Source organism: Mya arenaria, chromosome 11, assembly GCF_026914265.1.
Source record: "Mya arenaria isolate MELC-2E11 chromosome 11, ASM2691426v1".
Taxonomy (NCBI): Eukaryota; Metazoa; Mollusca; class Bivalvia; order Myida; family Myidae; genus Mya; species Mya arenaria.
Genome location: NC_069132.1, coordinates 39,965,828 through 39,992,687, shown reverse-complemented (window position 1 = coordinate 39,992,687; position 26,860 = coordinate 39,965,828). Strand labels below are relative to the sequence as shown.

General features: G+C 33.3%; 1 protein-coding gene across 7 annotated transcripts in view; it reads right to left on the bottom strand.

The window, feature by feature from the left end:
- Nucleotides 1–963: 963 nt before the first annotated feature.
- The window catches only part of LOC128208257 (leucine-rich repeat-containing protein 9-like), a 64,920-nt gene continuing 39,023 nt past the window's right edge, over nt 964–26,860 (bottom strand). For 2 of the 7 annotated variants that reach the window (XM_052911743.1, XM_052911745.1), the window contains exons 32-38: nt 24,421–24,438; nt 19,374–19,499; nt 15,934–15,957; nt 12,216–12,381; nt 10,139–10,361; nt 8,581–8,601; nt 964–5,213 (exon numbers count right to left, since the gene is read on the bottom strand). In XM_052911743.1, the coding sequence (XP_052767703.1) occupies nt 5,183–5,213; nt 8,581–8,601; nt 10,139–10,361; nt 12,216–12,381; nt 15,934–15,957; nt 19,374–19,499; nt 24,421–24,438 (609 nt within the window). In that variant the 3' untranslated portion in view covers nt 964–5,182. Of the gene's footprint in view, nt 5,214–8,580; nt 8,602–9,412; nt 9,442–10,138; nt 10,362–12,215; nt 12,382–14,436; nt 14,478–15,933; nt 15,958–17,659; nt 17,681–19,373; nt 19,500–24,420; nt 24,439–26,860 lie in introns of all 7 variants that reach the window. The other 5 variants (XR_008256876.1, XM_052911748.1, XM_052911749.1 and 2 more) reach the window with 5 other exon arrangements.

The following is a 26,860-nucleotide window of genomic DNA, read 5'->3' as shown; positions in this document are numbered from 1 at the left end:
GTCGGAATGAACCTATCTTGCACTCTCGGCCATGGAAGATACTTATAATCTAACATGGACGGAATTTAGAATAGATAAACATATAATTATCATTTAAAAGCCAAATAAAACATGTTTTGTTTCTAATTTCACTGCAACCAAGTGTAATATCTCTTGAAGGCTTCCCATGGTATTTTGCCCTTGACTAGTGGGCTTTTTCATTGCAGTTTGAGCTTTTCATTTGAGTGTTTGACTTTTCAATGCATTTTATTTGATACAAAGGTTCATCGAACACTTATGGGTTATAGAATGGCTAAAACCAGGCAGGAGGGCGGTCGTTCACAATTCTGTGTTGAAGTTTTTATTCTATGTCATAAAGTCAATAGTTTTTATCAACTTTTTTTAATTAAACTTTGTCAGAATACTTATCTACATGTCGTCTTGAACATTTGTGAATATGGGTCACTTCAGGTCAAAAACTAGGTCACCAGGTCAAATCTTAGGAAATATTAACCCCATGTCATATTTTTTTCATAAACTCAATAGTTTTTATCCGATTATTACGAAACTTTGTCAGAATACTTGTATACATGTCGTCTTAAAAATTTGAGAATATGGGTAACCTCAGGTCAAAAACTAGGTCACTATGTCAAATGCATTGGCCTATTGTATTAAAAATTGAAAATCATTGTATCCAGTATTCATGCTGTAAGGAAATGTATTGTACAAAGCACTCAAGTCTTCATTTCTCCCAATCAAACATATACACACACAAATGAAATAAATAATATTGGGATATTCAACTCCTGCTGAAGGGGGGATTGGAGGTTGGGGTGTGGGACAAAAAAAATCAGGGGGTTCACTCATCCTCATCAGGGTATATGGCATGAATGCCATAATAACATGGGGTTACCAAAAATATGTTTCCCTTATAGAGAGGTTAAACTCAATAATATGCAGACTTGATCATTCAATGTGATTTTATTTTCTCTATTCAAGATATAAAACATTGTGATTTGCACATAAACTTTACATTAAAACATGTATATTATAAATATAATAACTTCATTAATATACATATCTAACAATGGACGGAATTTAGGATAAATGAACATATAATAATCATATAAAGGCCAGATAAAAAATTGTTTGTTTCTAATTTCACTGCACCCGAAGAATAGGGTAGATAGGTTGGGATTTTTTTTTTATAAGATATTTCGTATGTTTTGTCACACTTCAAAACAGCCCCATACGGTATGAGTTTACTTGAATTATGGCGTCTTTCTCAAGTAAAAAAACACACCAATACTCACAATAAGAAAAAATAAAAGTCTCTGGGCAAAAATAAAATAAGGGTCAGTGAGGTGTGGGAAGAAAGGGCTTATCAGTACTTTAGAAACAAGCACTTTTATTTAAAAGCCTAACAGAGTTGAAACAAACGTCTCATTATAAAACAGTAATTTCATATCTAAGAATAAAAATATTTGCACCATATTCATTTCCATGTGTCATAAATGTTAATTTCTTAACATGAAACAGACATATTAATCATTTACATGGTTACACATAGACTCTCAACCTTAGAGCTAATATTCAGTAAGCCTCAAAAGTGAAAAATTATTTGTTATAAGAAGAGTGAAATTGATAACAAGAGTGCTTTGATTTTCAGATCAGATAATGGCCAACTTGGAATAATGGCCAACAGCGATAATGGCCAATTTGGGATAAAGGCCAACTTGGATAATGGCCAACTGGTTCAAGATTTTGTTCTACAAGGATTGCAATGCTGATAATACCAAGGTTTTCATCACGGCTTCTAAAAAACGTCAATTTGCCGGTCTGGACCGATTTTGACCATATGATAATTAACAAGTAGCAATTTTTATAGTTATTTACATCTTTTTGTAATGCAACAGTTATATGAAAGTTATAAAGGTACCAAAATATAAGAACTGGCTGGTCTGAGTCTGAAACTCAGACGTAAGTCGTAAGTGAATGTGGGCCCTGTCTCAAATATACCGTGGTTAACATTTTCCAATGCAAGGGGTCAAACTATAATGCCAGACCTTTATAAACTGTAAAACAATAAGTTTCCAATACCAGCAATCAATACCAACAATCGATACCAACTTATGACAAATACGGGACATATCAGCAGTTTCTTTGAAACCAACAACAACTAAAATGGGCAAGAAACTAATGCTTAATGCCCCGGGCACCACACCCTGTTGTACATATACACAAAACCTGCATTTATATCACAAACATTCTGTCATTGTCCATAAATGCAATAGTATTTGAAAATATTGGTGTGATACTAATAGTATTTTTCTTTAATTTAAATATGTCTTAAATATAGGTAAAATAAAAAACAAAACAAAATATCACACTGATTGTTCTGTCCTTAAGGGACTTAATCACATATTAAAAGGTCAGATATAAAAAAAATCATATTTTGTGCGAAATTGGAACAAAACGCCTGCTTCACTGATTAAACGCCACAATAAGTTCAAATAAGAGCTCTCACTGACGTTATTAATAATAATCATTTTCGAAATGTGACAGAAATGCTGATAGCTCTATTTTGCAAAACAGCATTAGTAATACTTTTAAAAAATTATTTGTTTTATGCCTCAATTACAAAATTCTGTTCAAAGCGTATCTGCTAGGTACTGTTTGGTGTTTTTAAAAATTAAACGTAAAATAAGTCAATTTCAAACATACGTTAAATTAAAAAAAACGTAAAATAAGTCAATTGCAGCAAAAGGTTAAAAACATCTGTGAGCGAATCCTGACCCAACAAATAAACTAATTCTCCGGTACCTCATTTAACCCATCATACAGTATTTATTAGTGTTCATAATTATGTGCTCTTAAATTAAACTGATATTGGACATAAACTGACATATTTTGTAATCTTTAAAGGTGAAAAACCTTTTTTGTTATAAAATTATTGTTAAGAGTTTTACGTTTAAACTTTTTCAAAACCATTTCAAATGGTACTGATATAATACGGGGCCACCAGGCATCTCAAATTCACATATTTGTGGGTCAGATTTCTTAAAACTAAAATTATGCAAATGATGTGTTGCTACTCCTGTTCTTGCACATGGAAAAACAACAAAATATTTAAAAAATATCACATACTTTTAAGAATACTTAAAGTAATAGTGCTTTTAGTTTAGATTTTGGCTCAGTTTTGTGAATGCTCTGGAACAATTAAATATTACATCACAATTTTGATACTTTGGCATACCATAAAAATAGTGTCTGTAATATACAATGAAATTAATAGCAAATTTCACTACAGTATATACAGGTTTAGCAGTATGTACATAGTTTAACATGGTTTAACAGTTTTATGCATAGTTTAACATGGGTAAAATAAATCTGTTTTAAGGAATGTTAAATGAGAATGCTTATTTGATGGACGGAATATTATCTGAAACATCCTTAACAAACTATAAATAATGATACACTCTGAACAACTGTGCAAGCTTATCACAGAAACATCTTACTAAATGTAAACAAGCCACAAAGGAAGTAACTTTTTACATATCTATTATTTTATTAAGTGTAAATTGCCAAGTTACATTGTAACCTGTCTATTTTACAAGTAGTGTAAAATGCCAAGATTGTAACCATGCATACATGCCATATTCCCCGGCGGGGGGAAAAATCCCCCGGAATTTCGATCCATCCCCCGGTCTCCCGGCGGGAGATAAAAATCCCCCGGAATTTAAAAAAAAAAAAATGAATTTAAAAAAAAAAATATATATATATTTTTTTTTTTTTTTGAAATTTTACATCAGGCAATAATGACAAACTGAAACCACAGTATGTGAGTGAATGTCTCCAATAGGAAACTTTTACAACAAGTGATCAATTAATTTGTAGTAATTATCAAAGGCAAAGAAATATTACTCTTTTGGAAGGAAGAAATTAATAATATTTATTCTATTCCCTTATTGTCTGAAAGTCATCAAAGCTGATAGAATTAAAGCACAATTTTTTTAAAGACTTTGGAGGAAGGTGAATTTTATTTAATTGTCTCGAAAACATATTTTTCCAATGACATATTTTGTTCTGCAAGTGCATTACAGTATGACATGACAGTGTATCATAAAAATATGATAAATCATGACATAAAATAATTCTGTATAATGAAAAAGTTAAGAGGTTTTCAAAGCAAACTATATGTGAAAACATTTTTTCATTCTTGCGTCTAAAAATACTTTAAAATTTCGCCAACTTAGACCTGCTAAAAAAATCCCCCTGAATACAATCAAAATCCCCCTGAATTTTCAGCCTTTTGAACAAATCCCCCTGAATGGTCTCCAGAAAATATGGCATGTATGACCATGTCATTTTACAAGTAGTGTTATAAATGCCAAGATTTCAACCATTAAGTTTAGAAATAGAGTAAAATGCCAATTTACATTGTAACCAGACCCGTTTTACAAATTGAGTATAAAATGCCAAAATTGCTTTCATGTGCTTTTATAAGATGTGTTAAATGCCAGTATTTTAACTGTGTGATTTGACAAGTAGTGTAAAATGCCAAGACTGTAACCATGTAAGTTTAGAAGTAGTGTAAAATGCCATGTTACATTTGTAACACCATTTTACAAGTAGTGTGAATTGCTAAGCTTGTTTTCATGTGATCTTACAAGTTGTGTAAAATGCCAAGTTACATTATAACCATGTGATTTTATAAGCAGTGTTCAATGCCAAGATTTCAACTATGTAAGTTTGTAACTTAGTGTAAAATGCCAGGGGCTATGATTACGAACAGTCTCAAGTCCAAGTCTTGACCCAGACTCAGAAAAGGACCTTTTTTAAGGAACTAAACGTAATATTTATTCCATTTCTATTACAAAAAATTATGTAAATATAGTAAAACATTCACATAGTAATATATTTCAACAAATTTCAACATAAATGCTTTGACAGAAGAAATAGTACAAAGAAATGAAGTTTGTAATCACTGCCCCAGGTTACATTGTAACCACGCCATTTTAAAAGTAGTGTAACATGCAAAGATTGTAACCACGCCATTTTACAAGTAGTGTAAAATGCCAACATCATTCAACAAGTATTTTTAATGTCAAAAGACTTTTCATGTAGACCTTGGTCAGGCACAACAGGATTCCCCTCCTATATCTGTTGAGTTGACAGTGAAGTAAGCACCAAGTCACAGGAATCATTTTCTGTTGTTCCTGCTATTATTCATTCTGAAAAAACAATATTTTTGTATATAATAGGAGTAATTATTACATTTACACAAGTATTAATTATTACTTCATTTACTCATTTTTAGGAACCAAATCCACAATTTAGCATAACAGAAAAACACTGTTTTCAATATATATCTTTATCTAATCATGTTATCATACTTATTTTGAATACATGTGGTTTACGGTAATAATGATTAATATTTTAAATACATAATTATCAAATAATAACTAAGGCAAATGCAGCTGACTTGGTTACTGTAAGAAAGCACTGATTTAACACATATGTGCAGAACATGCAATATATAATGGTACATTCTTGTACCAGATGGGAGACAGGAACATCGTGGGGCATTAATGCCAATGATTCATTTTTCAGTCATCCATTAGGGCTAGAAATTATTAAAGCCAGAATTATTGGCCTTACTACACATGTGTACATTGTATCCTTCAACATGCATGCAGTACCAAGTTTCATGGGAATATTTTGAATGTATTTTCTCTCTAATGGCTACGGTTAATGTTTTTGCAGGATGGTGACACAGATACCAATGCCTTGACAATATTTATCAACTTCTATCAACTTTTTTTATCGTAGAAAAACAGACACCCTTAAAATGGCATTTATTTTGTCAGATATTGTACAAATAAGTTAAATCAAACTGGACACTCTGAAACCCTTAATGAAATTGGTCTAAGTGTGCTTTCTAAATTCATTCAAGATGCTACATGTAAAAACAATCGGTTTGATCATACTTCAGTGAAAGAAAACATATGTATACTACTGATTAGGCCAAGGAAAAATGATCCTTAGTTTCTCAGGCACATTTTAAAACATTTGGTAGGGAGAGCTAATCTTTTCTTTTAAATAAGATCTGAAACCATTTTCATCACTTATAGACTAAAAATATGCCAAAATGACACATATTTAATTTTGAATAAAATGATACAATTACAGGAATTGCATATTTTTTTTTTCATTTTTCATTGAGAAACCATTTTTTTTCATATAAAATATGAAGCAATTTATCATAAATTATGAACTAGAAAATTTCAAATGTGAAAATTATACATATAAAGATGTTGAACCAAATGATATATTTGTTTTACATAATATGATAGGAATATATGTCATTAATCAGAAAACAATTCACCCCAAAATCACCATACTTTTGCTAACAAAAATAAATAAATAAAATAAATTTTGTGGAATAAAAAAAAAGAAGTTTTAAGTACAGAAAATGAATTTGGCTGTGCCTGATAAACTAAATATTATTTTGTTTGGCTTAAATTACTCAAAGTGAACAAACCATTCATTTATTACTCTACAATTATTATATATTGTTCCTGTTTCTCTACAGTATGAGTTTCGCTACAATTATATATATTACATTTGTCCAATATATTGTGATAATCTTGGGTAAGTTAATCTAAGGCCTTTACCTCGATTCTACATTTTGATTATATCTGCAATTATAAAAGGTGAAATTTTGTAGCATACAGGAAAAATTGACTTAAAGGTGAAGAAATTAGTGCAAGCCTGGGGCCGTTTCATCAAAAATACCCGGTGTGATTTCAAATCTACCTAGGAGATATTACCAGTAATAAAAGACCCCATTTTCATTAATAGAGTAATACAATGTAGTTAGTGTTTAGTTTTGGACTTTAAAATGATTAAGTTTGAAGGCTGGGCACTGAGCCTGGCGCCATCTAACTGTTTAGAAGACCAAAATGAATACAAGCTAGAAGAAAACTTAGTGTTTAGTGCAAAATGCCCTGTGAATGCCTTTACGTCACTATTTAAGCCAGTGCAGATGCATGAGCTTCTTAAACAACTCACTTTATAAAAACAAACTTATGACTAAATTGAAATTTGGCCGTTGTTTCGTTATTAAATAGAAATTTGGCGGTTTTGTTATCTGCTTTTGGATTTTTAGTTGTCAGAACTTTAATATGAATCTGTCCAGCGATCCTATTGTCTTCTGCAAGAGCCTGAACATCCACAAGGGCCTGAGTTATTACTGCAAATATTTTAAATCTGTATATCCATTTAACAGATGGCCACAAGTTGACTTTTTTTTCAATTCCTAAACTTTGTTTTTGACTCAGTTTCTGAAAAAATTCAATTCCCACAAATATATAGCAAAAATGACCCTAAACGAAACAAGGCTAGTGCACTGTTGAAAGAGTCTCCTATAGGTATGTCACCGAGTCCTAAGGATTTTGATGAAACTTAAAGCATCTTCGTGAACATTTTCAACCAAGTGAAAAAATGCTTTGTTTTCTAAGCTGAATATATAAAAAATATAAATGTTTGCACACCAAAAGTACAAAAATAAGCAAGAAAAAGGTCAAAATCATGAAGGCATATGAATAAATTTGATAAAAAAAATATAATATTTAAAATATTGGTTGTTAAAAAATCAAGTTTTTCCACTTGGTTGAATTTTTTCACACAAGAAGCTGAACATGGCCCTAGATGATTAAGAGAAGAGAGTTTTACCTGCAAAAAGATGCAAAAATAACAAAAAGTGTGCTATGAACTACAATGTGCCAAACAACTCATTAAAGCCGAAAGAGAAAATCCACAGTCTTGCAAAGTCTTAGTCACAGGTTGTGGAATGTATTAGAAGGAAAAAAGGCATATGTTAAGACATTAATAAGACAGTGTTTTGCAGATTGATACATGTATAGTTTTTTTTAAGTATTAAGCAATAAATAAATATATTGTTTGTTTACAACTCCCCCCCCCCCAAAAAAAAAAATAAAAAAAATATTGTGTTGAAAGGTTGGGATTTTTTGTTCATTTCTTTATAGGTAAAGTTGAGTCTTAATATCATTTTCACACTAAGGACCACTACCCTTTAAATGTCTGAAAATTCATAAACTAGAGTGTTTCATAAAACACTATTTCAAGCGTCTTTACAGTGCAAGAAACAACTGAAAAAATATACCCAAAACTGAAAAAACTATCAGGGCCTCTATTCACTAACCTCTAGTCTAATACTGAGATTCAGACTCAGAGAAAGCAAGATTTTAATTGTGTTGTAAGCAGAGGGTAAAATTTATGTCACAAAAAAAAGTTCAAAATCAGGCACACAGCCTAGTCACATAAAAGATATTTTGAAACATTTAAGAATTTGCTTTTCTGAGCCTGAGTCTGAATCTGACAGACTCAAGATGTAGTTAATAGGGCCCCAAAACTAATTGTCCAGTGGCAATGAAAAGGTAGGTTTGGCAGTAAACAAACAAGGGTCAGTAAGGTTTCTGTAAACAAACAATATTTTGTTACGCTTCAGCGGATTGTGAAAGAAAGAATAATTATTGTGAAAAGACTGGCATGTCATGTCTGAGGGCAATAAATCACTGATAATCCTGAAATCTTATCCTGAAATATCATAAACGATAAACAATTGACTGTAAATACTGTGAAATATTTTCATATAAGATCAACAACAAAAATGATTATGCAAATTTCTATACCTGTTTGTTTAATGAAATTATTAAATTTGAAAATAAATGTTGCCTGTGTGGAAAATTGACTTGCCAATGACTTTCAATTAAATTTAAACCGACATTTTGGTGATATAAAGTATAGACATTTTAATTAATTTCACACAAAAATATTTTATCTTGCTTTCTTATGGATCTTGGCTCTAAATTAAAAACCTGAAATGTTTCTTTATACCTTAAATACAACTTTTATATATTATCTTTTAGAGTAATATTAACAAAACAAAAGCAATTACTTTTCAAGCCAAAATGCTGCTTGGGTAGCAAAGTAAGCCATGAACTTTTTCAAACATTTTGCGCTCAATCAAAATCCAAATATTTGTAACAAAAGCAGAGCGGAGTAAACTCATCTGTTGCATATTAATTGAAAAAAGGGCAGAACTCAACGATTTTTTAAAGAGTTATGGGCCTTGCTATGTATTATGATTGTGCATATTGTCTCTGGCAACATGTGTACCAAGTTTCATTGGAATATCTTGAACCGTTTTTGAGTTGAGGCCAAGGTTAAAAATTTTGAGCAACATGTGTACCAAGTTTCATTGGAATACCTTGAACAAATTTTTGAATAAAGGTCAAGGTTAAAGTTTGTGCGCAACAACGATGATGAAGACACCAATGCTATGACAATACCTTTATATTTATTCTCCGAAAAACAGAAAAGCTAAAAATTCCATTCCTAGACTTACTGGAGTGGTGGAAGGTTTTGAAAAAATATCTGGAAATGAAAAAAAAAATCAAAAGTTTCATCACAATAGGTGGTTAACAAAAGAAAGAAGCAAAGATCCATAAGAAATACTTAAGTTGTTATTCAACATCTTTAGCAAATTTAATTTATTTTCGTTTTACTGAATTCTTTATGCTCGATTGTGACGAAAGCTGACTACTTAATTATAGAACCATGCTTGAGAAATTTGTACTGGTGTCCATTTTGAAAGGCCAGGAGAAAATACCCCCGGTGGGGATTCGAACCACAACCTCTTTGGTAAGAGGTGGACACCAGTATACACCAGTATTCCAGTAGAGCGATCTCAACGACATATCTGATTATAAGTACCAAAATCAAAGTAAGATTTTTCTGATTAGTAGAAAAAAGCAAAAAATTAGCGAATTTTGAATGTAAAAATTAGGGAAATTATTGAATTATAAAGAAAGATATCCTCAAACCTCAACATTTTCCTTGCACTTGAAATTACAAAAATGTTTAAAAGTTAAGACAATTTTTTTGTTATTGAAATGTTTTTCCGACAAAAAGATCACGCGTTTTAAAATTAATCAAATGTTAAAATTGCAAATAAAAATATGACGACCGTAATACGTTATTAACTACCATTATAGCATTAAGTTGTTAGCGACTTTTAACACGTTTAAACATTTAGACACCCTCAGACATGCCGTGATTTTGGGATCGCTACCTTGTCAACCACTCAACATACTCGGCAGTTTGCGAAGACTGAGAAGCCACATAAGGGATTTGGTTCAGATAGAATTGTGCCCTGTTTCCGCTGTTTGTGTACGTGAAGCCTCCGTACCCTGTTCCCCCACTGGGCTGTTGGTACATGGTGTTCGTTCGTCCGAGTGGCGCTGGCATTCCACTTTCTCCGTTCGCTTGTTTTCCACCTCTCCTTCGACCACCACCTAGAATAAACAATTTATTCAAAACTATTTCAAGTGGTCGAAATGAGCACAAGGCCCCCAGCCCTGCACTGAAAAAGTGCTTTCCAGGTTTGTTCAAATTCTTGGCTTTATACAGCTTTGCCATGGACCTATAAACCATGGATTGGCAACTCTCATCTGTGTTAATGCGATAATCTCAAATTCACGTGTGCAGCGGGATTTCATTCCGAGATCTTACCGTGTGGTCATTTTCGAGACGTCCGACATCGGCCGAATATATACATGTAGGAAAACATAAATTAAAATTGACTTAAATGCGTGGTACTTTCATTTGAGTTGATAATAGTCCAATTGAATCTGATTAAAATCACAGTTATTAATTATAATTAAATCTATAACAAACAAGGCATTATTAGCAGAGTTGGCGGAAATAACCGAAGGTCGCCGTTAATCACCGCTCGGAGATTCGGCGGAATTTTCCGATATTTGCCGAGTGCGCGCTAAGGATTGTGGGTAAATTATTATTTCTCATCGTTTCACCGATATGGGGCAGTTGCCAATCTATGGTTTATTATAAAGGTCCATGGCTTTGCTTATTCAAAAATGTACGAATATGAATTTTGGCTTGTTTGTCTGCAAGATTTATTTCCATGACTGTATTTCTACAGTGAAGTTTACAGTAAGATATCGATAATTATGAAATATCAAGCTTTGGTGCATCATATCATTTTTTAATAAAAGGGTGCTCTAATATATAACATAAATGCACAAATCTTTCATTGTAAGACATAAAATGGATCAAAGCTGGAAATTGATTAAGAACTTGCACAACAACACCGACAATGATATAACCTTGCCAGCATTGCATAAAAATACACTAGCTGGGTTTGTCTTATAACTTATGAAGACATGTACACATCTAAAGGAAGACGTCATTACATGAGCTGTATCTGCGTTCATTCCCAATATTCACTCTGATTTTCTTCTTAATGGGTAGGCAATGTGGGTCTGTTCTTATAATGTTACAAATATTTAAGGTATATTCTTTTGATTTATTTATATTATGTAAGCACTGCTTTTTCACAGTTGTAAACCAAAAAAACTAAAGTGGCATTAAAAGGTTACACCACACTATTAAGTATAACAAGTCAAAACGGCAAAAGGAGCATAAGGTAACAATGACATGAAGGCTATGACAATAACACAACATTTATTTTTAGCTTTGTTTTGGTTATTTGAGTTTATCAAGGTCTGCCCGCGCCCATTGGCTGCATTTTGGCTCGAACCCGCCGTGACCCCATCAAGACTTAAATTGTGTTTTAAATGCCATAAGTGACACGAGATAGAAGGGACAGCAATTTGCAGTCAAATCAAGACATTAGAAGACTTGAAGAAACAGAGTGAGATACAAGAAATCCGGGTGCAATACCCTAATTTTTTGCGAAGAGACTTCTTGGTTCTTTAACATGCTCATTGTAAAGTACTGATACACTGGCTATAACTTTCCTGGGTTAAACCAGTACTGAGTACACTTTTCCAAGCACTACCCTTTAAATGCCGAGCGCCTGGTAAGGGAGATACTTGTACCAACTTTTAACGTCTTTCGGAATGATGCGGCCAGGAATCAAACCATCAACCTCCCGCTCTGTAGGCAGAAGCCTTAACCACTAGGCAACGGAGACGGTTTTTTCGGGGTTTTTTTTAGCCAAGAATCTTTACCATCTTTGATAAGTCACTAGGCCACAGAGAAGGAATTTTTGGGGTCTTTTTTGAGCCAAGAATCTTTTCCATCTTTGACCAGCCACTAGGCCACGGAGAGGGAATTTTTGGGGTCTTTTTTGAGCCAAGAACCTTTCCATCTTTGACCAGCCTCACCTCTCTGAGCGTTATCTTGGGCAGTTGCCTCGTCATAGAAGATACTTCCATTCCAGAGAGGGGATGTGGCCAGCTGCATGTTGGTGACCTTGACCGGGATTTGTGCCTTGTACTGCCCGATCCCTGGTAGGGAACCATCTGCCGCCCCTTGGCCCCCAATGCTGGGCTAAAAAATTGGGAAATATCATAAGCATTAAGCAACTTAAGTTGGATTCTATCAACATTCAAAATGTTAATTCTGATAAAATTAGCAGGTCAGCACATTTAGCAGATAAATTGCTAGAACATCATGAAAAAACATATGGACTCAAGTCAAATCTCAATCGTAAATTATTTTACCACAAAAAGCCATAGAATGAATAAAAAAAGGCATGTTTTTACTCTTTAAAATTTGTATTTTCAAATACAATGTGTTGATATAACTATTTAAAAAAAAAACTTATTACAGAGCAAAAAATGTACTTTGTCAAACACACAGTTGTTCTCAACTATATTTTTTTTATAGAATAAATTTTCTTTGGAATTATGACCGAAGTTTTTAATCAACATGTTTTATGAGATAATGCAGTTTTCAAATAGTAGGAACATAACGGTACACTATTTACAAAATGACAATATTTTTTTATATTCAGGCGGCAAAATATTAAATTTTAATTATTATATATAGTAATTACAACAATTTATCTAATAATAGTTACTTTTTTTAGGTTTCCAAAATCCACTATTTAAGGAATTATCTACAAAAGTGCTTGTTGCATATTGTGAAATATGATATTATACAGTTTAGCCTCAGAACAAAACTACAGCTATAAAATGACCTGGGGTGGTATTCCATATGCAACCTGATTTAATATTACGGTCATACATGATTGACTGCATTCACTCTATTGGTCAGTTATTTATAACAAGTAATCAGATTAGCTACATCGTTCATAGATCCAATTAAGACCAATATTAAATACCAGCCCTGAACCAACAGTTATACTCTTGACATTGGACAGATTAATTTCATTTTTGACAATAGTGTGACAATGTCTACTTGACGAGGACAGTGCTTTGGTCACTGACACCATTGACAATGGGAGATAACTTTCTTACGGCAACCTGAATCCACGATAAATACCCTGAACCTAGAAAAATAATACATTAGCTATATCAATTGACATGACACTGAGCATTGACACCCTTGTATGCATTTTTATTACAGTTAAACCTGTATTAAGTGGCCACCTTTGGGAAAATGTGGCCACTTTTGGAAAATGTCAAAGTGGCTGCTTAAGACAGGTGGCCACTTACTCCAGGTGGAAAATTTGTGCACTGCTAAATAACAAAATAATTTAAGAGCTTTATTCAAGCTAATATGTATTGACTTGGATTCATTGCATTCAATAAGTTCTTTTGTTAAACAATGCAAATTAATTGCCAACGGCTGGTATTATATATGCATTGAGCATCTGATTTAGTCATGTCAATTCCTCTAATCTTATAAGAAATGCCTCTAAAAGTACCATTTTCTCCATTTAAAACAAGTGGCCCACTACAGCATATGGCTCTACTGGCATGACCTTTTAGGAAATTCTTTATCCAAAGCATGTACATACTAGTAGATATACATGTAATACATTGGAGGGAAAGCAATCAGTGAATCGTATGCTTTTACAAAGGGAGACAAATGCTACAATAATACACAGCTCTGTACAAAGTTGTCTCCCTTAGAGTATACTTTTGCTTGGGCTGCAGCATTTCAAAGGCCATAATCCAGTCATGCATGCGTGGATCTGGTTAGTTTAATAAAGGAACCGAGCCCTCATGGCTATCTTACTTCAGTATAAGTTTGATTGAGATGCAATCAAATTTGAAGACTGCATCATGTTCACGAGCAATTGTTTACAGACGCACTGATGCACCGATGACATACACCATGCCATGGCATAAGCTCTTCTGGCCTTTGGCCAGTAGAGCTAAAAAGGAAACTAACAGAAGAAAACTTAACTTTAAGGCCAAGAAAAAAAGAGGCAAGAGGCTGAAACCCACCTCTTTGGTTCACATTATCAGGGGTATTTTACTTTCAGTACTCAGAACACAATAAGGTTGTTCCAGGTAGGCAGAAACTGAAAATTATTTAGATAATAACTGTCATAATCATTCGTTTTTATTTCAAATCCATGGGGAGAGATGGGTTACAACCTCGTACAAGAGACCGTTGTCCAATTTCTTTTACCTGATCGAATCAGGAGTTGGAGACAAATGGTATATGGTATCCTAGCAATTACACAAACAGCTAGTATTAATTAAATCATGGTATTCTAGCAAGTGCCAGCTAATCACAAAATACATAATTGTAGTGACCTGTAAAAGTGAAAGCACCGCATAAGGTTGCCCAATCTCCTACCTAGTGATCTCCCTTGATAGGCAGAGTAGACATCTGCCACCATGTACGAAAAATTGATGGATTTCAGCTTTTCATTTTTTAAGATGTAAAAATCCACCATAATGATTCTATTTCATTAACATATTTTTTTTGGTTCAAATCTTTTAAACATTAAATGTTTTTTCCCTAAAAGTTAATATAAATATGAAACCTTTTTTTCCCCTTAAGATTTTGAATGTATACAAATTGCTTTACAAAATTCTCACGAAGTGAACATGTGTACCAAATTTAAAAAAGGATATCTCATTAGTGAACATATGTACCAAGTTTAAGGAATGAATTTTCATTTAGTGAACTTGTGTACCAAGTTTAAGGAATGAATTTTCATTTAGTGAACTTGTGTACCAAGTTTCAAAAATGAATTATCATTAAGAAAATATGTACTAAATTTCATGTTAATATTTTAAATGGTTTCAAGATATGGCCAGCAATTATGTTATTCTCCACAACAACAATTATATGTTGTTGATGTCAACATCAAGGCTACGAATGAGCCCTTTAGACTTCTTTCTTCAAAAATCACCAATAGATGAGCTAAAAACCAAAAATGAATTGATCACTATAAATTTAAACACTACTGTATTTGTGATCTATGTGAGCTGCATTAAAATGACATATACTTTGCATTTAAGCGTGAAGAGTATTCTAGTGAAATAAACTATCTCACATAAAGCATTACTTAAGTTTACTCATGCGTTAATAAAATAATTCTTTGTTTCCTGACTAACCTGATTGACCCTATTTTTTCCTCCTGACCCTTCACATTTTTTTTAGCGCTTGATCGATATGTGGAGTTTTTCAATAATTTAATAAAAAATGGCGTTTATTTGATAAATATGATTAAATTTTACCATTTAACATATCAAATTTTCTACAATAGTAATAAATCCTGATATATAGGTATTGGGTTTGGTACAGAATCCCTGCCCCAATTTCTCGAAACTTCTTTAGTCTCTTATAACAGACTTAAGGCTAAGCTCACTATTTTTGTTTTTCAATTATTTGCATAATATTTACTTTCCATTTATCAAAATTCAAAATAAGTATGTATTTTGGCTAATTGAAATAAGCTACTGAACCCTATGAAGCTTAAAAAGTTTGTGATATTGGCTTGGTGCTTATAAAAAAATTATAGAAAGAAAAAAAATGATGCCTACCTTCACAACCTATTTTTTGGAGATGATAGTGGAAACAAAGATTATTTTTTTTAGCCTTATAATGTAACTATGTAGCCACTAGATAATGGAATACGTGAAATACTTAAGCATATGATTTCACTCAACTTACATCAAAAGAGTTTAATACACTTCCCTGAAAATCAAAGCATGAAATAAAACATCATTGCATTAACCAGCTTAAGGTAACTCACTTAAATTAGTGAAGATATCCTTATCAATTAAAACTACATATAGTCGGAACCTGTTAGCTCAATTCAAGGGGCCGGCTGAATTACTGCCTCGCTTAAATCAAGTTGAGTGGGAATACTTACAAAGAATAAAACAAAATTGGTCGCTTACATGCAGTTCGTGCCAATGAGGGTATCCAGCCAAGCGATATCGAGCCAACAGGTTTCGACTGTAGCAGTATTTGAAATGATTCCAGCAACAACAAGAGCTGTTGTAAGACAGTGCGCTCGACTACACTGCTTTGTCTTAGAAGTGAATACAATAATGATCTAATATATGCAAAGTTATAGAAGCAGAAGTCACAGAATGTAAACAGAAAGCTCGATAAAAGACATAAAATAAAGTCTTTATAATTAAGGGGTTGTAATTGTGACAATTTGTAACTTAGAACAGATTATATATTTATTTTCAAAAAAACACTAACAACATTTAACATGCAGACGTATGATGGCAGCATTCATAAAGTTCAAGGATGAAAATATTTAAAAGAGCCAAATAGATATATGGGGAAAACTATCATAATGTCAAACATTTTTTTTTTCAATATACCGGTAATTGTTTTTACTGAAGATACAAGTTCCAAGAATGATCTCATCTAAAATATCATGAGACACATGTTTTCGATCCCTCAGTTTAAAAAAAAAAATCACTTGACTATCAAACAAGAGCCCTACCAAGTGAACATCAACAGTTAAATAAGGGGGGTATCTCGGCAATTATTAAGGGCAGAGTTATGGGTCTTGCTTAACATACGTGTTTGTCTCTGGAAACATCTGTACCAAGTTTAATAAAAAAAATCTGAAGTGGTTATGAGATATGGCAAATGTTAAAGTTTTTGCATAATGACAATGATAAGGCTATCGCAAAAGCTCTTCTTTTTTTATCTTAAAAAACCCCAGTCCATTCAAAACCCGTTACTGGTAAAACAGAGATAATTTTCCTGGATATACAGTACGCCATAATAATTCAACACACTCATAAATAGTTTTTCATTCTGTGAGGAAAATATTTTACAATGTGAACACCATACAATGGACTTACATTTATTGTTGTGACATATTTCGGCTGAAACTGGTCATAAAAGAGGAATTTGAAACATTTTCTAAATTATTATTTTTTGCTTACACACAGTCATCGAAATTAGACTTTTGGATGAGCAAGCCCGAATTCTTATACTATTGTTTAACATCAAATTTTTCAACAGGCCCTGCTATATAAAATTCAGAATTTGAGCAAGCCCAGAAGGCATTTTACCAGTGCAGGGCTTGCAGGCTTGTGTTAATTTCGACCACTGCTTACACAAAGGTCTATCAAAAACATGAACAAGTTTTCGAAACTGATATTTCTAATAAAATGCAGGAGGCCGCTTCGATAAAGACCGTAGTCTATTTTAGATGTAAATTGAAATTAGTCCATTGGTTAGTTATTTTTACCGTCCAATCAAAGCACTTGGATTCTAATTTTATAATTAGATGAAATCTTGGGTTATTAAATACGGCCCCTGGACTTTAGAGAATAAAGGAATTGAGACAACATTGTTAAGAAATGAAATAAACACTAAAAATATGTCTAGAAGACTAACTATAATTAAAAAGAGTGGTTTTTACCTTCCGTATGAAATCTAATTCCTGTTATAACAATTCATTTATAATTTGTAAGCTTTTGTAAAGTCAATTCATAGCCATTTGGATGATTTGGTATGATTCTCTTATCAATCTATGAAAGATAGACTGCTTCTATCGACAGACTGGTCTTGCATTTGTTAAAATTTAACGTGATTGGCAATGAATTTAACAGGCAAATAATACAGATTTAGACTAAAACCTATATTTCCTGCCAATAAAATTGCCTATTGGCCTTCATAAAGTACTACGCTTAATCATTATTTTTTGTAATTCTATGGGTAAAAAGATGTTACAATTTGGCTCCAAGACTGCTGAAAACAGGTTATAATCTAAATAATTTCGAACACATTAGGTAAAATCTAAATGACCAAGAAGGGTTCACTTGTTTCGCTCTCTCCGCCCGCCCCATCTAACCCTTCTTAATCATTAAGATTTTACCTAATATGTTCTAACTATTGCATATATATTTTGTTGCGAATTACAAAATACAATTATCATTAAATATGAGTTAAAAACAAAGTAATAAAGATCACCCTATTTTGTTTTATGTCTGAAAACACTAACTAACTCATTATACTAAGGTTAATCTGGGCACATTCGTATCCTTTTAGCAAATTATATCAACAACTTTTTTTCGACAAATTGAGTAAAAAAAATGTCCAAAAGAAAAAAGAATTACCGACGAGTGCCCAGACATAGTTTTTTATGACTATTTCACTGTTACTGTAATACATTGAACTGCATTTTCAATATGATACATGTACAATGCATGCCATATATGGTTTTGGGGTACTACAACATCAAACATAGTTTGTTACCTTGGATATAATTATAGGAATTTGCTTCATCTGTAAGAGGAAAACGGAACGTTACCAACACTAGGACAAGAATGAAAATTGCCTTTTTATGATTTATTTATGAATGTTAACAGAGAGTTAACTAACACAGCAAACGTCAAATGAAAATATCTTGTTCACTTCAAACTGGGTCGGTGTGGTATATTGGTGCTATCAGTAAAACACACAAAAATAAAACATCCCTTAAACTGTACCACCATGCTCTTGCTTAAAGCTGCATTCTCACAGACTGACCGTTTTGATAACTTTTTTATATTTTTTGTCGCCCAATGAGCCAATTTTTGCGTAAATGTCTGAGAACCAGTGACATAAGACTGCTGACAAAGAATCAGATCGCAGATTTTCATATATAAGTTGGAAATTGATGTTTTATGCCGAAAAACTCTTATTTTAAAGCCTTAGTAACACTTTAAGCCACACAACTTTAATTTTCGAACATAAATATTTAAAACTGCGATCTGATATTTTGTCATCAGTCTTATATCATTGGTTTCCAGATATTTACGCAAAGCTAAGTTTATTTCAAGTCAAGAAATAAAAAAATTGTCAAAACAGTCAATCTGTTAGAATGCAGCTTTAATATATCATGCAGTTGATTCCATCCACCAATAGGCAGAATTTCCACAGTCTCAGAGACCACTGTTGAGGCCTCCACAAATTTTATTTTCTAGGCAGACTTTATATGTTTGGAAGTCACCTTAAACCGGAGGGATTCCAACAAATTTCCCTGCTCCAAAGAAGGCATTTAAGTAAAAAAATGGCCAGTTGATAGTTTCCACTCCTCAATATATCACACCTTTTCACACTCTGATATTTCCCACAATTCCGCCTGTCCTTACCTGCTGGTCCATAAAGTAGAGTTCCGCCTTCGCACGTTCTTCCTCTGTTACGGGAATTCCGTCGATTACCAGCAGATTCTTCAGGCGATAGACGAGCAGCGGGCGATGTAGATGGCGTCGTGCAGCCTGCAGATAGGGTTAAGTGATTATAGTTATTGTACTGAGCTTTTGATTTGGCTATTCTGTACCATTTTGCTAGACTTTATGTAGACCCAAAAAAGTTCTATATATGACAGGTGTTAAAAAAATATGCGGAAAAGTGTTCTCATTTCTTTAAGCATAAAAGAAACACACTGAAACTTTCACCATTATGTAAATGTCAGTGTAACCTGGCCTAAATTGTAATTTTTTTGTACTTCTGACTGCGTGAAACATTGCATGACATAAGTATACTTTTGATGATAGCATTTCAAAACCCTCAATCAAAAACCTGATGTTCATTAAGTCAGGTCAAATTTTGGTGGGTGTGTCATCTGGAAATGAGCGTCGAGCAGAGATGAGATGTCAAGTTGTGTTTTAAATGGGAAGTCAAGAACAGAAACAATGAAAACGTTAGATCATATTATGGAGATACAGCAAGGATTAAAGATGGACAGCAGAGAATAAGTGATGAACCACTCACAGTCACAGTGCCTGACCATATCAATTATCTCAAATAGCAAAAAAGCAAGTCAAGGAAATTCCTGACAAGGATCATTGATTATACATTTCACGAAATTCAGGAAAGATTTGACTGTAGTCACAAAACTGTGAGCAATATTAATTCCTTATGAACTCAATATGAGCAGATTTGGTTGCCAGATGGATGGCTACGATGCCAAGACGATGAGACATAAGAAAGATTAACAATGTAGACCGGGTTACGTTGAGTGACATTGCTATAGACTGAATTTCTTTTGTTAACATACCTATGACTTAAAGTTTTGTTGATTTGATATGCTATATTTTGATTTACATAACGTGGAACTATCAGCGTGTTTTATATATGTTTGAAGAAATGAGTGTTTTTTTAACACCCTTCAAATTTTAGTCTTTAGATAATATACTCATGCTGTTAAAATCTTGTCATAATGTACACAATGTGCTTCAATTAGAATGTTAAGTTTTCTAAAGTCTGCAAACTATCATATAATTAAATAAAAAGCAAGGAAAACAACATGGTAGGGTGGGGTGGGTGGTGTAAGGGGGGGGGGGGGATTGTTGAATATCAACTATAGATATACAGTATTGAGAGAATAAAGAAAGATATGGCATAAACTTATAATGAATAATGTACAAACATTATAAGACATACTTTATACTTAAATGACATTTGATACAATGTTCAAAACTTTCCTAGATATTTACTTTTATTATATGCTTTCTGGTGGTGTATCGAGATTCATCAGTAAAATAAATAGAGAATACTAGGTTAGTGCCGTGGATGGAGGAAGTTTATCTGGCAAGGCGGAGGAATTTATCGGGTGAGCCGAAGGCGAACCCGATAAAATCCGCAGCCGAGCCAGATAAACTTTCTCCATCCACGGCACTAACCTAGTATTCTATTTATCCTGTTACTTTGTTTAATTAAACACTATAAAACCTTAAAATTAATAAGAATCTTTAAAAGTAAGGGGGACAACTGTTTTTCCCTGTTGACGTCATCACACTCGGTATCCATGTTTAAATCGCCCCCAAAATAGTTCGTAAAACTGTTCAACTTTTTTAGTACGTTTATATTCAAAGTCATTGCATTTTAATACGTCAATATCAATTCAAAACATAAAAATACTTTTAAACGTGCATAAGCATGGATCAGTCTCTGAACATTATCTGATGATGTAACAATTATTCCGCAAGTCAGAGTACAGTACACAGGTCAAAATTCAAGATCACGAGTGTTTACAAACAATCGCAACATATTAAATGGATTTAAATGATGTTGATAGTGTTGAATGATCATAACTGCACCGGCAAAGAGATCATTCATTTCTGTTGTAAGTGAGATTTTGTCATTCACCACAGAAATGGAATAAACTATCGACGAGTATCGTTGAATGCTGTTTCACAGTTTCCAGCATTTGCGGGTGGGGTAAGATTTTCACATCTCATGAAGATTTCAGGTCGATTGTTTTGCCAGTGTCATTATTTTGCATAATGATGGGACTTTATGGGCGAGTGATTGCTGTGGTCGGCTGTTAGTGGTCCATTGATAAGATACTGAAACGGCAGTTCTGCTTTTCTTCTGACATTGCAGAATATATAAAAGAAGTTCGTTTTCGCGGTCACATGACCACCTGACTGTAGATAAACATCACGTGGTCTACTATCCTAATAAACTAAAGTTTACACGGCACCTTGTTATTGGACCGATTTGTATGCAGGTGACAGGATAAAAATGATATTTCACTGTTTCAAACATTGTAAACATCAATTTTATATTTTTCACTACTTTTGAAAATTTAGTTCATTCTGCTTTTCAAATCAAACAATTGAGTATGCACAGAACCGTGACAAGATATCAACAACATCATAATGCCATTTCGAAAATTCATTGCACACGCATACAGATTGATATCTAACAAATTCAATTTATGTCTTTAAATACTGCTTTTAGGCACTTAATAAAAAGAAAAACACTATAAATCAGTGAAAGATGGCAATATATTTCACTTGGTGAACACCAGCAGTGAATATTTCACACGTGTCTAAGCCACTCTTGAAATTAAACTTATGGTGCTCACATGATGAAATATACTATGATCTTACACTGTAACAAACAATAATCTTCTCTGTCATATTATTCATCTTAAAGAAAGGTGTACTTCAAACTGGGAAAAAATTCAATGCTTGTCTTCAGGTGAAAATGGGCAGCATAAGGAATTCTTAAAACAAAATTTAAAGCATTTGCAGGGTTTAACTTCAACGAAAATTACAAACCATGCAGTATTAGAAAATAAATCTACAAACTAAAAAAAAGCATGGCCCCAATTTCTCAAAAGTTCGTAAGCATTACAAGTTTACGAACCTTATTTCATTTACCCAAATTTCAAACTTAGTCTCGATTTTACTAATTAACAAGGGCCATAGCTCTGGTTTTACTAAGTTTAGCAGGAATGGAAATCTAAGGTGCATAACTTCATCAACATTTTCACAATCCCCTGTAGGTTATATAGTTTTGGAGTTTTGAGCAACACAAGTCTGCAATTGTCAATTTTTGCTTATTCAAGGGCAATAACTCAGGGTTTACTAAGTGCTGTGGGGATCAAAACCACAGGTTCAAAACTTCATCATCGCATTACCATGCTCCTAAGGTTTCATGATTCAAGGTTATACACATTAAGAGTTTTATGCAACACAAGTCCAGCAATGCTAATTAAAGGGCCATAACTCTGGTTTACTAAGTGCAGGGGGGAATGAAACCCCAGAAGCATAACTTCATCCCTCATGAACATTTCCCTAAGGTTTTATGCTTCTAGATTATATAGATTTGGAGTTTTGAGAGACACAAGTCCAGATATGCTAATTAAAGGGCCATAACTCTGGTATTACTAAGAGCAATGGGAAGCAAAACCCCAGGTGCACATCTTCATCACCCTAGTAATATTCCCCAAAGCATTTTAGTGAGGACATTAAAATTGGTTTATCAAGATTACCATAATGATAATCTCCTACTCTAAGAATGTTAATTTTACACAAATTATACCAAAACAAAAATAGTGAGCTTAGCTTAATCCGGTTATTAGGGTCTTAAGATGTATCATGAAATTGAGGCCATTTATAAGTAATTGGTTGGATTACAAGTAAAGGTTAACATAAGTGTATACATGCATTTTAGGGCCCATGATTATGAACAGTCTAAAGTATAAATCTATACTCTGACTCAAAATTATTCTTTTTTATATATATATATTTTACCTTTGTAAACAAAAATAAATGTAAAAAAATTGTACAATGTTAAATTGTTATAAAAATCATTAGATTTTCATCAGCAAAACTTGGCAACAAGGAAAGTTACGGACTGGATGGCTCAGTAAGGTCGGGATGACTCAGAGGTAGAGTGTCCACCTCCAGGCTAAGAAATCCAGGGTTCGATCCCTGGTCAGGGAACATTCTTGTGACCTATAACATGGACACTCGGTACTGGTGAATTTGACCCAGGAAGCAGTCTCGAGAGTGTTTAAAATAAGATGTAAGCTTGTTACGCAATTGAGCAAAACTGGTATATACTAAGAAGCAAAGTTACAATGTAATGATGATTTGCCAATTTGCAACTAGAGTCTGAACTATGACTTAAGACTGTTCGTTATCGTGGCCCAAGGTCTTGTAATATATATTGTCATTATATTTGAGGGTAGTAGTAATTGTTGTTAGAAATACTATGGAATGATTTAAGCAAGCGAAGTTTAAGACATTACAATAATATATGAGAACAAACGCATCGAAAATGGATGCTTACAATAGTCCTGTCGTTTATTTTCAGTCTACCAAGGGGTTTCAAACAAAAATATTAAGACAGATGATGGCCCCTTTTAGACATAAGAACATTGAACGCACACTGTTAAAGTTAACATTAGTACCAAGTTTCATGATAACAGCTTTAACCCATATTGTATAAGTTACGGCTTACAGTAATATATACTATAGTTTTTGCACAATGCACACGACCACGACAACTATGTTGTCGTTGCTGTCAATGACACCTGGAAGGGTTGGACAATACAGTCGAAACCTGTTGGCTCGATATCGTTTGGCTCGATTTTCGCTTTGGCTCGAACTGGATGTCAACGACAGTTTTTGTTTTACTCTGGGCAAAAGCATTCCCTCTTGACTCGATATTCACGCGGCTCAAAGTATTTTGACTGGTCACTGGGATATTGAGCTTACGGGTTTCGACTGTATCTCAAATTATTTTCAGCAAAAAACAGACAAACTTAAATAGTATACAAAGGCTGATATGTATACAGAAGACAAGATTTGTCATGTGCAGTAACATGCATTGAAAAGAAAAGTGAGCCTTGGGTAAAATGCATTGTATACAAATAGATTCAGAATACGCCAAACTTACTCTTGCAAAACACCATGCCTTTAATACAGTGAAAATAAAACACGATTTCTACACGTTTTCTAACAAATTATCAAGCAAACAACTGACATGACGCTATCAGAATTTAAGGAGTTGTTTTAACATAATAATATATATCGTCCAAACATCAATGTTTAATCCTCTTTTTTTTGTTTTAACAATTATGAATATAACAAGACAGCCACAGAGAAAACACAAACGCTCATCTGTTTTCTATTCAGGCAAGCAAGGGGCATAACTCAACAATTATTCAATTTAGAGATATTGGCATTGCTATATAAATATGTGTATTGTTTCTGCAAACATTTGTAACAAGCTTCATTAGAACGTCTTAAACAGATTTTGAGTTATGGTCAATAGTATATATTTTGCTAGCTTTTCCAGCTGCCGCTGCCGTTGCTAAGGACAACAACACAAAAACTATCACTAAGCATTATTCATCCTAGAAAAACAAATACGCTAAAAAAAAAATCCAGGGCACTTTAGCATCATATCAGTTACAAAACTGAAATAAATGATACAGCATTGTATTCGTTAAAACATCAATTAACAGACATATTGACACACATAATCCCTCATACCCATTCCACTCTGTCCCCTCGGAACTAGAGCCACAGAAAAAACATGTAATCGTAAAAAGTAAAGAGCTACTTCCAGCATCAAATATTGATCAATGTCATGCTGTGTTAAAACTATTGTACTTTGTTATGAGCACTAACGAAAGCATTTACTATCAAGTTCCTACAAGCACAGGCAAAAAGTTACGTGGACATGACCAACCCTAAGGCCATAGCCTCCTCCTTAAAAAAATCTGTCAAATGTCAATTTTTTTTTCAAGACCAAAATTAATCGGAACATGATCATCGATCACAAAAACCTAAATTATATAAACCAAAAATTACAAGCAAAATTCTAAAAATAATACTGTGAAATCATTAATGTTCATGGGGCATTAATGTTCGTGGTTTTTGTGGGTTGGGTGATCCACGAATTCAAGATCCCACGAAATATAAACCCTTTATTCACTTTTTCAATTGCCATGTTATGTACATTGTCTAGTTTATTCGTTACAGAGGCCACAGTATACAGTGTAAATATCTGTCTCACTGTATATCTTACTTTCATTGTTTTATCAATATATTATATCAGCCTTTAACAAATAATAAACCAAATCATTTTATTATGTTTTTATGAACCAAATAACTGAAGCACGTGCCTAAACATGTGCTGTTCATGAAAATCTCCAAGTTTACAAGATGTGAGTGATGAGTGTCGGTTCTCGATTTTTTTCTTATATGAAATAATTAATCGATTACATTGGAGTTTACTGAGCTTCCAACGTGACAATGTACAAAACAACGCGTTCAATATACTTATTAAACAAAAACGTGTGAATAAATATTGAAATGAGATGATATTCAAAAGTGATTGAATTTGTAAACATCAGCTATCTTTAGGGATTGTTTACTCAAATAGACAGACCTTCTCGGTGTTTTCACAGTTTGCAAAATTCTAAATGGGCATTCAATGGCTTCGCCTATATGTATTTATGATCAGGGTACATCTTCTTTTATGACCTTAATTTCCAATTAAATCGATAATTGGCTTGGGTATATGCACTAATTGGCATGTCATACCACTTTAGCCTGTGTCATAAATGACATAAAAGACGGAAATCACAGGCCTGTGCGTGGAGATAATGCAGAGGATCTAGAACTATCAGAGTTTCGATTATTTTATTTTTTTCAAAAACGAAAAACCACAAATTCAAGTACCCACGAAATTGTAATTTTTCGGGAAACCACAAAATTTCATGCCAATGAATATAAATGATTTCACAGTAGTAGTTTTTGGAAAAACAAATACTGGAATTTGTGGTTGATATTTAGGTTTTTGAAAGAGGTGGTCATGTTCCAATTTAATTTTTGTCTTGAATTATTTTTTTTGTAGGGGGCTGTGGCCATAGGGTGGGCCATGTCAACGTAATATCCGCCTGTGGCTACAGGTGGCCTTGTGCGCAAAGCTCACACCAACTCTCGTCTGTTTTTATTCAGTCAAACAAGGGGCATAACTCAATAATCATTATGTCCACAGTGATGCCCCTTGCTGTACGTGAGGGTTTTATATCTGGCAACATTTGTAAAATGAGTCAATTGAATATCTTGAAGCTGCACTCTCACAGATAGACTGTTTTGACAATTTTTTATTTTACGTCTTGGAATGAGCCAATTTTGCGTAAATGTCTGGCAACCATTGATATAAGACTGCTTACAAAGAGCAGATAGCAATTTTCTTATTTACGTTCGAAAAATAATGTTTTATGGCTAAAAGCATTATTAACGCTTTAAGAGAAAGTTTTATTGGCAAAAAAATAAATTTAAAAAAAACTGCGATCTGAAATTGTCAGCAGTCTTGTATCACT